Raw genomic sequence first — 16,896 nt, 5'->3', positions numbered from 1 at the left:
ATCTGACAAGGTGCACTTTAACCATATGTGATTTTTTCTATTACAAATCTTAAATTGTGGAGTACAGAGGCAAATAAATAAAAGGTGGGTCTTTGACGAAACATTATGGAGGACACTGTAACAAATACAAGTTAGTCTCACTCCCTTATAGAGTAACAAATTCCATAATAATAATTATCTGGTGACAATGGGGAATATGTAGCCAGGTCTCCTAGACATGCCTAAGCTTAGCCCTCAGACCTTACTTCATGTGAGGTTCCCAGTTGTATCTTTTAACAGAGCTAATAGAACAAAAGGGACTAGATTTCAGCAAGTTGCACCATTGGGCAAGCGGTAGCCATAAATCCAGGAGAGCTGAGCATGGACCGTGCGCCCAGTCAAATTCTGGGGTTGGAGGGGGCAGGGTACAGAGGGGGAGAAATATTGTATCTTCCACACACTGTAGCAATACCCTTGAAAGGTTACTGAGCTGGGAGAAATCAGAAAAATCAAAACATATTGCATATTCATTTTGCACTTTGTGGTTAGATTTTGGGTTGAGTAGCATCTGTGGAAGGAAAAGGAATTGTCAATACTTTTGCTCGAGACCCTGTTCAGTCCTGATGAAGAGTCTCAACCAGATGCAGATGCGACTCGACATGCTGAGTTCCTCCAGCACTTCGGTTTGGCTCTAGAACCACTTCTACATTGTTTACATTCAAACAAGTAAAGCACCAAAGTAATTCCCATCCAAACATGTATTGATTTTTTTTTAATGAATGCATACCTAGTCACATTAAGTCTGCCATGTAGGCAGAATCTGTATTCCTTCTCCACAGCTTTTTAGGGAGATATGAATAGGATAAAAAGGGCCAGATTTTTTAAACTTATCTTCCTTTTGTTACTTCCTAAACCAGTTATAACTTGACAGGTAAAATCAACTTAAGATTCAAATTTGAAACTGTACTGCAATTTAAAATCTCGACTTCAATACAATGAAGAATGTGTTACCCTACTAATTGGAAAAAAATCAGTGACATAACACTTTATTTTGAACAGACAACAGGTTCTTTTAACTCTGGTCCCAATATCCTGGATTTTGATAGGTCACTTGTTGAACAATGCATTGTAACAAAGAATAGAGAATACATACATACTACAATTATTTTGTGTCGTCAACAATACGAATTACACACAACTTCGATATCGCCAGGTCTAATGATGTCTGTGGATTTGATTGAGCCAATTCCAATACAAGTAAAAATTTCTGTCCCTTTTAGGATTTTATTGATATATTCGCTATCAAAAAGCACAAGAACATTATCTGTAAAACAGTATTTAATTTAAGATGACAAATATTGAGACAATTCAGTGCTTAACTAATAAAGTGACTACCTGCAGATGGTTGAAAGAGACTGAAAGCCTTAGAATTGTCCTGCAATCTCAATTATCTGTTTCTGAAGTATTCTTTTCCCAAAATGAATTCTGATTTTAAATACGTTTGCATACTTTTACTTTATTGTTTTAAGATTCGGAACAATAGACTGCCTCACTGGGGGAAGGGGAAAGAAAACAAAGCAACGCTGGTGATGAAAAATTACAGATTTATTCTAGCACACATTCTGACATCAGAATGTTCAACTCCCTTTTTGTAGGCAATACAAGGATTCAGTAGGCCATGTGTATATATCGTCTCTCATTACACAATAATGAACCTTGGAAAAAAATTACAACGGCCATAACAGCAGCTTTGCAATAAACAATCAGCTTGGTGAAAGATTAAAACAGGGTATTTTAAAGAAGCTGATAGCTGGCAAGCAGGCTCCATTTTGGTACAGGATATTAACACAGAAGCAGTTAAAAAATCTTCCATCTCTAGGTCCCCGTTTTTACTCATCACCTTTGAGCAAGGAAAGCAAGTGACCAATATCAAGGACTCGTCCACAAGCCATCAGACTCTGGGTGTGCTTCAACAGTTAGGGTTGAACGCACCTCCCAATGAATTTACCCCTCCTGCAGGAAAATACCGACAGGTAATCCATCCAACCATTACTAGATCAAATCACAATGGAAATGAAACTACTTTAGATTAACCTGAAGACTTTTGAAGTGCTTGAATACCTAGCACTTCTAGGTATACTGTATGGGGTAGAGCAAAACATACAAAGCTGCACTCTCCAAACTGCTTCAGTATTAGCTTTTCATCAAACTTTTAAACAGTTTCTCATGCATTTGATTACCATTGAGATACTAGCAATCAAATTTATACCTGTTCTGTTCTACTTCATGTGTAGCTTCAATTGTAAAATATTTTAATATAAATTGGTCAATCTGACTGATTCTATTTAGCATATAGGAGTAAGCAGTTTTGATCATGGGAATGTAACCCAGTTTAAGATCTGGAAATTTCACACACACAACTGCCCAAATTTATAGAAAGGAACTACAGATGCTGTTTATACCAAAGATACACAAAATGCTGGAGTAACTCAGCAGGTCAGGTACGATATCTGGAGAAAAGGAATAGGTGCCGATCTGGGTTGGAACCCTTCCCCATACTGCTAAAACCAGTCTGAGGAATGGTTCCGACCTGAAAAATCACCTATTTCTTTTCTCCAGAGATGTTGCTTGACCCGCTGAGTTACTCCAGCAATTTGTGTCCAGCATCTGCCTAAATTTACAACAGCTTGTATACCAACTCATTTGAGGACCCTTGTTAAATGAAATAAACTTAGTTGTACAGATTCTTGCATCTCATTCACTTAAAATGTTAGAATAGTACCACAAAGATTCAGAATTCTATGAAGAGTACAAAACACATAATGCCAGTTACAGATTTATTAACAGCCCGTTTAAAACAGTTGTGTGAAAGAAAGCTATAAATATAAAGGCTTTACGTTACCAGATGAGGAATATGGAGAGTTTAAGTGAATACTGAAGCAAGTCACCATCACAGTACACTCAAGAATTACCTGCAGCATGTCAGTATCAGTCTATTCACACTGTTAATGCATACATACAGTGGCATTTTTAGGAAGCGTGAAACACAGAAGTAGTAATAACAAGGGGATTTGCAATATATGCAATATTGTTGTAAAAGTCGGTTGTATAGTCGTATCATTAAAACACATGCTGGTTATTACTTAATTGCAATATCTCCCTCTTTCACCTGTATTACTTGACTGGCCAATTGGCCATATTTTCATGCCAGAGTGGTTTCCTTTTATTAAAACAATATCTCAATTCGCTTTGTCTTATTAATCAATGAAGAAATCCATTAATGACCACCAATGCATGTGGTCATTATTGGCAGCATTTTGAATGAAACATTATTCAATAAAACAAAGATAGGGTTCACACTCAATTCACATTGGTATGTATGCAAAGGTTCTGCACCACGCATAAAAAGAACTGGATCAAAATTAAATAAGCATGTGACAAGTTTCCTACACAAAATCAGGGCAGCTGCAATACAATTTGCAGAATGCTGACAATTACTACACAAAACCACACAGCAGGTTCAGTATTTCCATTTTACTTCACTCAAGCCTCCATTCATTTTAATTAAATCCAAATTTCTCTATATTTATATTGTGCATTTTTTGGCATTTGCAGTGAAAGTGATATTCAAGTGAAATGGGGGGAGGGAAGAAACTGCAATCTGCAATGCACTGAAGAAATGATATTAGTGCCAGCACTCACGCACACATTTAGAATCACTCTGAACAGTAAACAATGCAGACAGTATCCTCTTGTGACCTTGTATAAACCCCTCACAAAACTATAATTGGTCTTTTCACAAAAGGTCAGGTGATTGTGGTTGTATTAACATTGTAGTAGTACATGTGCTGCTACTTCCAATTATTTTAACTTTCACCTTGGGTCCACAAACCAAAGCCTTCAGATAGGGGGCAATGGGAGAAAATAAGTTGTGGGAGGGTTGGAATAGAGGGAGGAGCATTTATAACAATAATTCAAGAATTATAGAAATATTTAGGCCATGAGAAGGATGTTATCTAATTCTATCTGTACAATAGTACAAATCAGATCAAAAGGCTAATCCAATGGAAATAATATTCTGGCATGATAGTGGGTTTGGTACGTTGCAAAGCCACCATTGTACTGACACAGCTAGACCTCCCAGTGTACAGATACAGCTTACAGAATTGCTTAGCGTTAATCCACAAAAGTTCAGTACACAATGTTCTTCTCATCAAGAGAGGGCACCGCTAGTCCTTAATGCAAGTCCTGATATGCTCTGCTTCATTTCAGTTTACTGCTGTGTCAGCAAACATGGATCACAGGAAGATTGGCACAGTCATCCTTTGGTTGGGCTACACAGCAGCTCTAGGTGTGCCATTGTGAGTTACTGTCTTCATGTTCTGCATATTCACTTGGTGGCTGCTTGGTCGATGAGCACTTACTCCAACCTCAAATACCTCATGGATGGCTTTACGGAAACAATGGAAATTGTAGTCTATCAAACCTGAAAGAGAAAGCAGCAACACTTCAATTCCGAAATACAGACAGTAACCTTCACAATTAAACCACTAAATTAACCATTTGCAGTATTGTTTACACCGTTAAGACTGCACATTTGAAATATCACAAGATATAGATGTTCATTAAACAATTATATATTGATCCTGCAATCAAACTGGGAATTTCTTATCTTCATAGCACAGGACTAACTATTCCAGACACATTTTTGCAATGTGACCATTTCCCAAATTCCACATGGCATGTTCACAATGACATCCCTGCCACCATCAAGAATAACATGTCCTTTGACGTCACCTTGTTAGCATTTTTTTGAACATATAAGAATTATTAACTTATTAGGGAGGTTAAATTGAGTTGCACAAATTCATGCTAAAATACTGAAGGTGTACTTTTCACCTACTTGTCGCCCCTTATCTACAGTGCCCTGCGTAATGTTTGGAACAAAGCCCCATCATTTATTTATTTGCCTCTGTACTTCACAATTTGAGATTTGTAATAGAAAAAAAAAAAAAGAAAAAATCACATGCGGTTAAAGTGCACATTGTCAGATTTTATTAAAGGCTATTTTTATACATTTTGGTTTCACCATGCAGAAATTACAGCTGTGTTTATACATAGTCCCCCCCCCCATATCAAGGCACCATAATGTTTGGGATTCATGGCTTCACAGGTGTTTATAATTGCTCAGGTGTGTTTAATTGCCTCCTTAATGCAGGTAGAAGCACCTAATCTTTCCTCCAGTCTTTCCATCACCTTTGAAACTTTTATTGCTGTTTATCAACATGAGGACCAAAGTTGTGCCAATGAAAGTCAAAGAAGCCATTATGAGATTGAGAAACAAGAATAAAACTGTTAAGGGCGTGTCCCACTTGGCGATTTTTTCAGCGATTGCTGGCATCATTGACTGACGTATCAGGTCACCGAAAAAAATCGCAGCGTGATGCGGCGATGACGCAGCATGATGACGTATTGACACACGATGTTTCAAGTGTCGCAACATTTTTTGTCGCCGCTGGATTTTGAAATGTTCAAAATCTTTTGCCGACCCTGATATGACACGGGCAGACGCCGAAAAAAATCGCCAAGTGGGACAGGCCCTTTAGAGACATCAGCCAAACATTAGGCTTATCAAAATCAATTGTCTGGAACTTCCTTAAGAACAAAGAGAGCACTGGTGAGCTTACTAATCACACTGGGACTGACAGGCCAAGGAAGACCTCCACAGCTGATGACAGAAAAATTCTCTCTATAATAAAGCAACATCCCCAAACATCTGTCCGACAGATCAGTAACACTCTTCAGGAGTCAGGTGTGGATTTATCAATGACCACTGTCCGCAGAAGACTTCATGAAAAATACAGGGGCTACACTGCAAGATTCAAACCACTGATTAGCTGCAAAAATCTTCTTGGCCACTTTACAGTTTGCCAAGAAGTACTTTAAAGAGCAACCACAGTTCTGGAAAAAGGTCTTGTGGACAGATGAGACGAAGATTAACTTATATCAGAGTAATGGCAAGAGCAAAGTATGGAGGAGAGAAGGAAATAAGATAAGATAAGATAAGATAACCTTTAATGTCATTCAGACCGAAGTCTGAACGAAATTGAAGCAGTCATACATACAATACAATACAATAAAAAACAACAATAAACACATATTAACATCCACCACAGTGAGTCCACCCAACATCTCCTCACTGTGATGGAGGCAAAAGTCTTAGGTCTCCAGTCTCTTCCCTCCTCTTCTCCCTCTGCGCTGAGGCGATACCCCCCGGGCGATGTTAAAACCTGTCCCGCGGCTCAAACACCGCGGCCTGGGGGTGATCGAAGCTGCCGCCCACCAGTCCTGCTGACGCAGCCGCTGGCCCGCGGCCGAACCCCAGACTCAGGCCACCACCGCCAGAACACCCAAATGCCCAAGATCCAATGCATACCATCTCATCTGTGAAACATGGTGGTGGGGGTGTTATGGCCTGGGCATGTATGGCTGCTGAAGGTACGAGGTCACTTATCTTCATTGATGATACATCTGCTGACCACCAGGGGCGCTGGGAGATGGCTGCCTTGCCGGCAGTCTGTTCATATTTTCTTTCTTTTTGGTATTTTTTAGTGCGTTAAAAGTTTGTTTTAATGTTCTTCGGTTTGTTTTATGTGGGGGGGAGAGGGGAGGGAATCGGGTGGGAAACTTTTTTTCAGGTTCTTAATGATCAATTTTCGGATCACATTCTCCGGGCTCTGCGACCTTCCATCGATGGAGCTGAAAGCCTCCTCGGACTGCCGTGAGCCCCACAGCGGGGCGCGGACTTAACATCGGAGCTGATTTATTGCCTGAGATCGCTCCCACCGCGGAACCAACACCAAGGGCTCGCAGTCTCGGAGAGGCCTAGTCGGGAGCTCCAACGTCGCGGAAGGTTCGGCCAGCCCCGACACGAGGTTCGATCGCCCAGCGCAGGGGAGCTGATATCCCCCGATGCAGGAGCTGATCGCCTCGACGCGGAGGGCCCGAATGCCGCCGGCTACGCGAGTCAAGATCATCCCGTCAATGGGGGTTCGAGGCCCACGACCGAGGAAGAACAAAAGGAAGAGACTTGAACTTTATTTCGCCTTCCATCACAGTGAGGAATATGTAGGAGTCACTGTGATGGAAGCATAATGAATTCTGAAGTGTATAATCACATCCTATCTGCTCAAGTTCAAATGCTTAAACTCATTGGTTGTCGGTTCATTATACAACAAGATAATGATCCCAAACATACTGCTAAAGCAACAAAGGAGTTTTTCAAGGCTAAAAAATGGTAGATTATTAAGTGGCCAGGTCTATCATCCTATCTGATCCCAATTGAGCATGCCTTTTAAGTGCTGAAGAAAATAGAAAACTGAAGGACTAGCCCTCAAAACAAGCATAAGCTAAAGATGGCTGTAATACAGGCCTGGCAGAGCATCACCAGAGAAGGATATACAAAATACTAAACATGACTACTTTCATTTACATGACATTGCCGTGTCCCAAACATTATGGTGCCGTGAAATGGGGGGAACAATGTATAAACACTGCTGTAATTTCTACATGGTGAAACTGAAATGTATAAAAATGGCCTTTATTAAAATCTGACAATGTGCACTTTAACCACATGTGATTTTTACTATTACAAATCTCAATTGTGGAGTACATGGGTAAATAAATAAGTGATGGGTCTTTGTCCCAAACATTATGGAGGGCACAGTACCTCAACCAAAGACATCAGGTACAGTAATGACGCTCTTTTAAACAATAGATGCAGGAGTAGGCCGTTCGGCCCTTCGAGCCAGCACCGCCATTCATTGTGATTATGGCTGATCATATTCTTCCCAAATAACACCCTACGGTTTTTCAATTGCCAATTTGCCCAACATGCAGTGCTACATTAGCAGCAATTTTTCCTCAGTAGGATTTAGTCAGCATGAAATTAAAGTTGTAAAGAAATTCAAATTATATAAGAAAGTTACTTTCATCAAACAAGTACAAAGTGTGAAAGCTAAGGTGATTATGGACAGATTTGATGAACAACAAATCACTGCATAAGGCATTCAACACACCATTTATCTTTAGCTGGTATTTCTAAATGATCCCAGCAAAAGAAAATTAAAATTCAATCACAATAGTCGTACAGTAACAATAGATTTATGTTCAGCATGATCTGACATCCAGAAATATCAGGTCAGGAACCTGGCATTTGCATTTGAATAAATTTACTGCAAAACATGCAATCTTACTGAAACTAGGAAGGAGTGTTGCACAAAACTTTAAAGGAAAACCAACAAAGACCATTAAATTACATTAGGAAAGATAAATATAAACCTGAAAGCAGAAGCTCACAATAAGTGTAACCAATGCTGTGTAAACTAAATAGGATCAATTGATCTGTACACATTTTACAGGGAGAAAATGTTGCATTTATTCTTCAACATTTAAAATCCTATTTTATATTACCTTTCCTCTCAAAGCTTTCTTCTCTTAGAATGCATACAAGAGCAAGAAACCTCGTCACTTCTTTAAGGTAGAGAACTGTCGTGTTGTTGAGTTTGATAATTGCCATAGATTCTTTGTCATATGCACTTCCAGTGCCATCTTCTTTAAGTCTGCAACCAACATAATTTAGCATAAATTTACTTTCATGTTATACTGAATACACAATTTCCATTGCTAAAGAATAGGATTGGGCAACATGGATCTTATTAACAAAAGCATAACTAAACAAAAAATAAACACCTGCTCACCAATCTTAGAGTGCTAGCACAGTTTTCTGCCGTCACAGGTAAAGTATATCCAAGAAGGGTCCTGACCCAAAACATCACTTTATCAATTTTCTCCAGAGTTGCTGCCTGATCTACTGAATTACTCCAGCAGTTTGTGTCTAAGTAATATCCAAGTTATCAATCACAAACCCAGAACAAACCTAAAGGCCTGTCAGGTACCCAATTTCAAAACTCATGTATGCTTCCAGGAAATGGACTAGTTGCAGTAGGCCTTTCAGGCCATTAGAGAATATGACTGTGCACAAAATCCACTAACGTCGATATCCTTGTCCAGGTCTACATCTCTGGCAGAAATCAAAATTATACAGTTCCAGTAGGCGGACCAAATCATTTGCATGACTAACAGCAAACTTTTAAACAGACACACTGAAGATAGAAAAAAAGATTTAGTAGAGCATTGATAAATTCAAATACAATTCTCAGGACAGAATGATAATATATGCCAAACGGTCCAATCAAGCACCACCTGCCTCACCACTGGCAGAGTCTGCAGACCCCACCAGCTATCCATTAGCCCACACCTTCTGAAGCAGAAGGTATCCAAAGGACAGTCAAAGGTGGAGTAGTATTTAGTTTCAGTCACTAGATGGCAGAATATGCACAGCTTTGCATATACTTTTGGATCTGAACACATACATATCAGAAAACTGACCACATCCCCATATGCAAGTAGTTCCAATTACATGCTATTTTAACGGTATAAGAATAAAATCAAGGATTAACACACAAATCCTTGATTTATCAACTTGGTTGATAAGGCTATCAAAAAAAAAAAACTGGTATTCTCGGCCTCAAATGAAGTTAGGTGCAAAAAGATCATTAAGCATTTATATTTATTTATTATATACGAATGTCATATTAATTACTCATTCCCAACTGCCCTCAAAATGTTGATGAGCTGTTTTTTTGATCAACTTTAGACTTTAGATGGTTTATATGCAAATCTATTAGCACATTTCACAGTTCACCACAATACAGTCAATTTATTCATACCAGCATTCTCAATCCCTGTCCTTTCCCAAAAGCACAGCACGTATTTCAATTTTATTGAGTACCATTTCCTTTTTAAAAAGAATAATTCTCTTTAAATCACTCCATTTTTGCAGTGCATTGTAATTACAATGGTTTCCGGTTTCAAATAAAAACTTTTCTGGCTCATTTGCTGGAGAAAGAGATTCAGCAAGGGCCGCAGATTTCCATCTGCCTGTGAATAATTCTGTAGTTTCATGGTTACCTTTATGGTTACAGTTTTAACATTCCAGATTAACTCATTAACCAAATTTAATTCCCTGGGTTGCCATGCTGGGTTTTGAACTGCTTGGACTTGATTTTTTTCAGTCCGCACCTTGGGTTAATAGTTCTATCAATTAAACATTATGCTGGTATTTTATTCTACTCTAGCTGAATTTCATATCCAATTCTGGGCACCATAAATTAAGAAAAAACACAAGCATCCGAAAACATATGAAGATAATTAATGAAATATTACCTCAGTAACATGAAGCAATTAGAGAACCTGGGGTTCTTTGCCTACAAACATACACATATGCAAAAATCTGATAAATGTACTCCTATGAACATATTAGCTGGTGAATGAAGAACCGTTACCATACAAAAAAGTAGGTAACCAGATGCCATAGTCGCAATATAGTATACAAATTTTTCAACTTTTTTTATTTTTTTAGTATGTTTAAAAGTCTGTTTTTAATGTTTCTTTGTGTGTTATGTGTGGGGGGTGGTGTGGGGGGGGGGGTAAGGGGGGAACCGTTTTGGCCGCCTCCTCCATGGAGAGGCGACTTTTTCAGGTCGCCTCCCCCGTGGCCTAACAGCAAGGATCGGCGCGGACTTTCCCGGAGACGCGCCCGGAGCTTCAGCGGCGGGCGTAGCGTGGACTCTCGGCGCGGAGCGGGTGAGACCTCGCTGGAGGGGAGCGCTCCGTTACGCTGGCCCGCGGCAGCCGGCAGCCTGAAGCCGCAGTCCGCAGAACTCCAGCTGGTGCGGCGTCTACAGCCCGGGATCCCTCGTGGATGACCCGGGGGGAAGAAGAAGCTTTCACTGCCGGCCCGCGGCCATCTTCTACCGCGGGCGCGGTATGGACTTACAATCTCCCCTGGAGGGGAGCTTCGACCGCTGGCCCTGCAGACTGCGGTGCTTCCGGCTGCGGCACGGCAGGCACTTTAAAACTTTGACCGCCGGCCTGCGGCCTACACCAGCCTGAAGCCACGGTCTCTGGTTGGGAAGAGCCGATCCTGGACTCACCTTGACTTTGTCCCTTACCATCTGGACGCCCGCAGCAACGGCTGTGGAGGGTGGAGGTCCCGACCACGGGGGAAAATGGAGGAGGACTGGCCAAGCTCTGTGCCTTCCACCACAGTGATGAATGCTGTGGTGGATGATTGTGTAAAATTTTTATTGTGGTTGTGTTCTTTATTACTGTACCGCTGCTGGCAACCCAAATACCACCGACCTTGGTTGTGTGGCAATTAAATTATATCAATTCAAATGAACTAGGGGAGAAGTGAATTTTTTTTTTTTAATAAATAGAAAACAGTTGTACGAATCTGTAATGTATCGGAAAAAGAAAAAGAACACAGATTCAAAAAAGTTTAAAATGGAAGCGGGTGATAATTAAAAAGGAAACATATACCGAGCTATTGGAAAAGGACAGGGATTAAAACTGGTATTTCTTAGAACCAGAACTGACAAAGGGGTCAAACAACATCCTTCTGTGATGTATCATTCCAAATACAGTGACGACCAGAGAACATTCCCAAATTATGTACAATAAACTGAAAATCTAGCAAAATTGCCAGAATGCTATCTTTTCCCTTCCCAATCTACAATTATCAGCTGTGATCAGTTAGTTTTGTGTCAAGGTACAGAAATTGATCTACTATAAATGCTTTTTAATGCATATTATTTTGCTTACCCATAAATGCAGGAGACATCAATAACCACATCTATCATATCACAGCATAGCTCATATGACTGCATATCTACAGGTGAACTGTCTGTGGCAATATAGATTTTACTGACTACATCAAAAAGAAAGGCTTTTTCAATTCCTGAATTCTGTGGAACGAAAAAAACAAGTTGCAACATTTGGCTTATCAAGCTTTTTCAAAAAAGTTATTACTTTAAATAATGATCGCCAACATAAAACATTGACATATTACACATTTTTAAATGCTTTTGAACTGTTACACAAGGCACTGCAGTAAAAAGATGTCAAAACTGCTTCAGGCAATGATGCAAACAGAAGCAAAAAGCACTCAGGATAGCAATAACTTGTCTCTTGGGTTCTGCTTTACCTAACAATAAAAGCATGGATGCGACTTCTATGATCTAATAATTCAACTCTTTCAACACTAATCTCCCATTTTGCTGAGTTATTGACATTGTTTAATTAAATTACTCTAAGATTATTTATGATGCAAGCATTTAAATATTATCGTACTATAACTAATTTTTAAATCGTTTTGAACGGCATCTCTTGCCAATTTTAAAAACAACTAGGGCTGAAAGGCCAAATCAAATTAATGGGCAAGGCTACAGATCTGCAAAGCCTAATGAATTTATGGCACTTGTTAAATACTAATCTTAACAAATATTTTGTTGAAAACCTGATGACTTAATTCATTGTGATGCGGAGAGACATGGAGACCTCAAAAGATTTCAGAAAAAATAAGTTATTTACAAAAACTTAAGTTAGCCAAAAGCAGCTTTCATTCTTCCATTAATGGAAAGAACTGACGAAAGGCTACACTATTCCTCAGGTAAGCTATTAATACATTTCTGACATCCTTTAACCGTAGAAGCTAAGCTCTATAGTTCAGCTAAGTCACATTAATTACTAAACCAATCCCAGTCTGAGAAGCCCTCAAATAACCTAATGGGAAAAGAGCTTATAACACTACAAAGTAAACACTGAAAACCAAAAGTCCAGTTGTCGTCTTCTGGGTCTATCATTCAGAGCAGTTAAGTTTTAGAAGTGCAACTCCCACAAACTTGATGCTAAATGAATAATAGCTCAAAAAGTAATGAACCATAGCAATGACATTTATGACTCTATTTCAAAGAACACTTCAAAACTGCTGCCTAATCGTTCATCCAACACAAAAGCCTTTATTGGCTCCTAATTTTTATTTAATTACCTTTATTTTCAAATCTCTCAACGGTGCAGCCTCTCTAATTATAATTTTCTCTAGCACCGTAACCTTTGGAAATATCTGCACTCCTCCGATTCCGCCTTAATTACCTTCAAATTTAACTGCTCTTCCAGCTGCCAAATCCCAAGATAGACACAAAGTGCTGGAGTAACTCAGCAGGTGAGGAAGTGGCCTAGTCTCAGCCACGTGTGTGACCAAAAATATGAAAAAATTATGGAATGCATCTCTTCTAATTCTGAAAGCATTATAGGTATATTGTTTTGTACTGTTTATATGATTCATATTTTTTTCAGTTTATCAAGTGAAATGTTTGTTATGCTGGCAGTGTTTCTTTAGGGTCAGAGGACAAATATGACTGGTCACGTGCGTGACCTCACACGGAAGCATTTTTTTCATAACTCAGTTTTATCTTAAACTCTGAATTTTAAAAAGCTAGTATGTTCATATCTTTAGCAGACATGCATTATAGTTCTGTAGGTAGGAAAACAGCAATGAATAAGATTAATCTCTTACAATAATTTTTTAATGTATTACTTTATGTGATGCCATCTGGTCACGTGTGTGACATTTTGGTTCACTCTGGAGATAAAACATGTGACGTTTTGGGATGGGACCTAATGTCACCTATCCATTTTCTCCAGAGATGCTGCCTGACCTGATGAGTTAATGCAGCACTTTGTGTCCATTTTTGGTACAACCCAGCATATGCAGTTTCTTGGTTCTCCATTTACTGGAAAACCACATGTTCTGGAATTTTCTCAAAGCTCTCCTAGCTTTAAAGCATTTCTCAAAAAAGGCTTCTATAAACAGACTTTTGACTATCTATACTAAGCTGTCCTTATGTAGCTTAGAGTACTTTCCCCTGAAAATACTCATGTGAAAGCTCCTGATGTGCATTATATTAATGGAAGCACTTATTGTATTCTGCATTGTTGCAATGGATCTTCAAAATTGCACAAGCCACATGCTTAAAACATCGGTTAAATTCAGAGTGATAACAAATAGCTTCAGATTGCACACGAGCATGAAATGTTCATCTTAAAATCTTTTAAAAATAATGAAAACCCTTCATCCTCAAATTCTGCAATGAAATGGTAAAAACCTAGACACTCACCGATATAAAGATGTTAAGTAGATTTTCCAGTGTTGGTAGCTGTGGGATAAGTTTTTGTACTACTTTACTAAATGCTTCAAATATTGAATGATCATAGATGCTGGTTAAGTAAAAGCTGATAAAACAAAAAGGAATATTGTCAGTAACACTGAACAGATCTAAATCCATCAAGTCAAATACGCACTTGAAGCTGCCAGATAGTAAATTTCCCAATCAAAACAGAAATATTCATCAAAATGGTTTGAGAAACCCATCAAAATAGATGGTACACTTTCATAGTTAACCGAATAGCTGCTGTGAATAGGGCTCCCTTCCATGGACTCCATCTATACTTTACGCTGCCTGGACAAGGCAACCAGCATAATCTAGGACCAGTCTCACCTGGTCACTTCCTCTTCACATCAGGCAAGAAGTTTGAAAATGCATACCTCCAGATTCAGAGACAGTTTCTTCCCAACTTTTATCAGGGAACTAATCAGTCCTCTCACTAGCTACAGTGTGGGCCTGACCTACCAGCGACCTCATTGTAGTACTTTGAGCTATCTTTAAACTTCTTGCACTAAATACTGTACCCTTTATCTGTACAATGTGGACAGCTTGTTTGCAATTATGCATCATCTTCTCTTTGACTGGATAGCACGCAACCAAAAAGATTTTCATGTGACAATAAAAGGAAATAGTCGCAAGTAACAAGAAAACAATTGAAGCTGCTTGCTAGGCACTTTAAAGCAACAAAAAGTGAAAATTTGACAATATTAAGCCAAGATTTCAAGTGTCCCTCAGCTAAAATTAATTTTTGTTTAAGTTTCAGAGTTCTACAATGAAGACTGTTTATCAGAACATAAGAGTTCAGTGGCTTGCACAAGTAATAAAATGTCCTTGTGACTGACACCAAAGCTACATGACCACATCATAACCTGGATGAGGTAGCTTATATTGTCAGCATATTACAGAGAATTTCCACTCAAGATATTCAGTGATTTTTACCAGCACTTGTAGTTACAATTGCCGATACGCTTTATGGCCACAAAAAGTGCCCGCCCAATCACCTTGTTACTTGTGTAGGAAGGAACTGCAGATATTGGTTTATACCAAAGATAGACACAATGTGATGGATTTACTCAGTGGGTCAAGCAGCATCTCTGGAGAAAAAGGATGGGTAAAGTAGAGTCCGACGAAGGGTTCCGACCTGAAATGTCACCCATCCTTTTTCTCCAGAAGTGCTGCCTGACCACTGAGTTACTCCGGCACCTTGCATCCACCTTGTTACATGGATAGCAACAGCTCGCCTGACTAAGAAACTGCACCATTCATTTCAATAGGCTTATCAATAGTTTTGATTTCTAATGTGTCCATTTCACATCATGCCAAATTCATGTTACCAATGGTCAGAGATAGTTAACACTGTAAGGCTGCAATACAACAATGATTACAAGGTTATTGTGCACTGAAACTCAGTGTTAGGCAGTTTAAGTAGGAACTCATATGATGATCCCACCATGGGGACCCAAAAAAATGACATGTTCAAGTCTGAAGACCAATCTTGGCTATGTTACCTTACATTATTGATAAATGCCAAGGAACAGACATATTCAATGCTAGCATTTACAGTCGCTTGCAAAAATATTCATACCCCTTGAACTTTTCCACATTTTGTCACGTTACAACCACAAACGTAAATGTATTTTATTGGGATTTTATGTGATAGACCAACACAAAGTGGCGCATAATTGTGAAGTGGAAGGAAAATGATACATGGTTTTCAAATTTTTTTACAAATAAAAAACTGAAAAGTGTGGCGTGCAAAAGTATTCAACCCCCTTTACTCTGATACCCTTAAGTAAAATCCAGTGCAACCAATTGCCTTCAGAAGTCACCTAATTAGTAAATAGAGTCCACTTGTGTGTAATCTAATCTCAGTATAAATACAGCTGTTCTGTGAAAGCCTCAGAGGTTTGTTAGAGAACATTAGTGAACAAACAGCATCACGAAGCCCAAGGAACACACCAGACAGGTCAGGGATAAAGTTGTGGAGAAGTTTAAAGCAGGGTTAGGTTATAAAAAAATATCCCAAGCTTTGAACATCTCACTGTTCAATCCATCATCCGAAAATGGAAAGAGTATGGCACAACTGCAAACCGACCAAGACATGGCTGTCCACCTAAACTGACAGGCCGGGCAAGGAGAGCATTGATCAGAGAAGCAGCCAAGAGGCCCATGGTAACTCTGGAGGAGCTGCAGAGATCCAGAGCTCAGGTGGGAGAATCTGTCCACAGGACAACTATTAGTCGTGCACTCCACAAATTGGGCCTTTATGGAAGAATGGCAAGAAGAAAGCCATTGTTGAAAAAAAGCCATAAGAAATCCCGTTTGCAGTTTGCCACAAGGCATGTGGGGGACACAGCAAACATGTGGAGGAAGGTGCTCTGGTCAGATGAGACCAAAATTGAAGTTTTTGGCCTAAATGCAAAACGCTATGTGTGGCGGAAAACTAACACTGCACATCACCCTGAACACACCATCCCCAATGTGAAACATGGTGGTGGCAGCATCATGCTGTGGGGATGCTTTTCTTTAGCAGGGACAGGGAAGCTGTTCAGAGTTGATGGGAAGATGGATGGAGCCAAATACAGGGCAATCTTGGAAGAAAACCTGTTAGTCTGCAAGAGACTTGGAGGTTCACCTTCCAGCAGGACAACGACCCTAAACATACAGCCAGAGCTACAATGGAATGGTTTAGATCAAAGCGTATTCATGTGTTAGAATGGCCCAGTCAAAGTCCAGACCTAAATCCAATTGAGAATCTCTGGCAAGACTTGAAAATTGCTGTTCACAG

The 16,896-nt window shown here is 39.5% G+C and overlaps 1 protein-coding gene across 1 annotated transcript in view; it reads right to left on the bottom strand.

Annotated features, from left to right (window-relative positions):
• Nucleotides 1-1,566: 1,566 nt before the first annotated feature.
• The window catches only part of rragc (Ras related GTP binding C), a 32,060-nt gene continuing 16,730 nt past the window's right edge, over nt 1,567-16,896 (bottom strand). Inside the window, exons 3-6 of the mRNA XM_033045327.1 lie at nt 14,061-14,175; nt 11,707-11,849; nt 8,452-8,600; nt 1,567-4,465 (exon numbers count right to left, since the gene is read on the bottom strand). Of these exons, the coding sequence (XP_032901218.1) occupies nt 4,314-4,465; nt 8,452-8,600; nt 11,707-11,849; nt 14,061-14,175 (559 nt within the window). The 3' untranslated portion in view covers nt 1,567-4,313. The remainder of the gene's footprint in view (nt 4,466-8,451; nt 8,601-11,706; nt 11,850-14,060; nt 14,176-16,896) is intronic.

The sequence above is a fragment of the Amblyraja radiata genome, chromosome 27, assembly GCF_010909765.2.
Source record: "Amblyraja radiata isolate CabotCenter1 chromosome 27, sAmbRad1.1.pri, whole genome shotgun sequence".
Taxonomy (NCBI): Eukaryota; Metazoa; Chordata; class Chondrichthyes; order Rajiformes; family Rajidae; genus Amblyraja; species Amblyraja radiata.
Note: the sequence above shows the minus strand (reverse complement) of the source record. Positions and strands in the feature narration are given on the sequence as shown.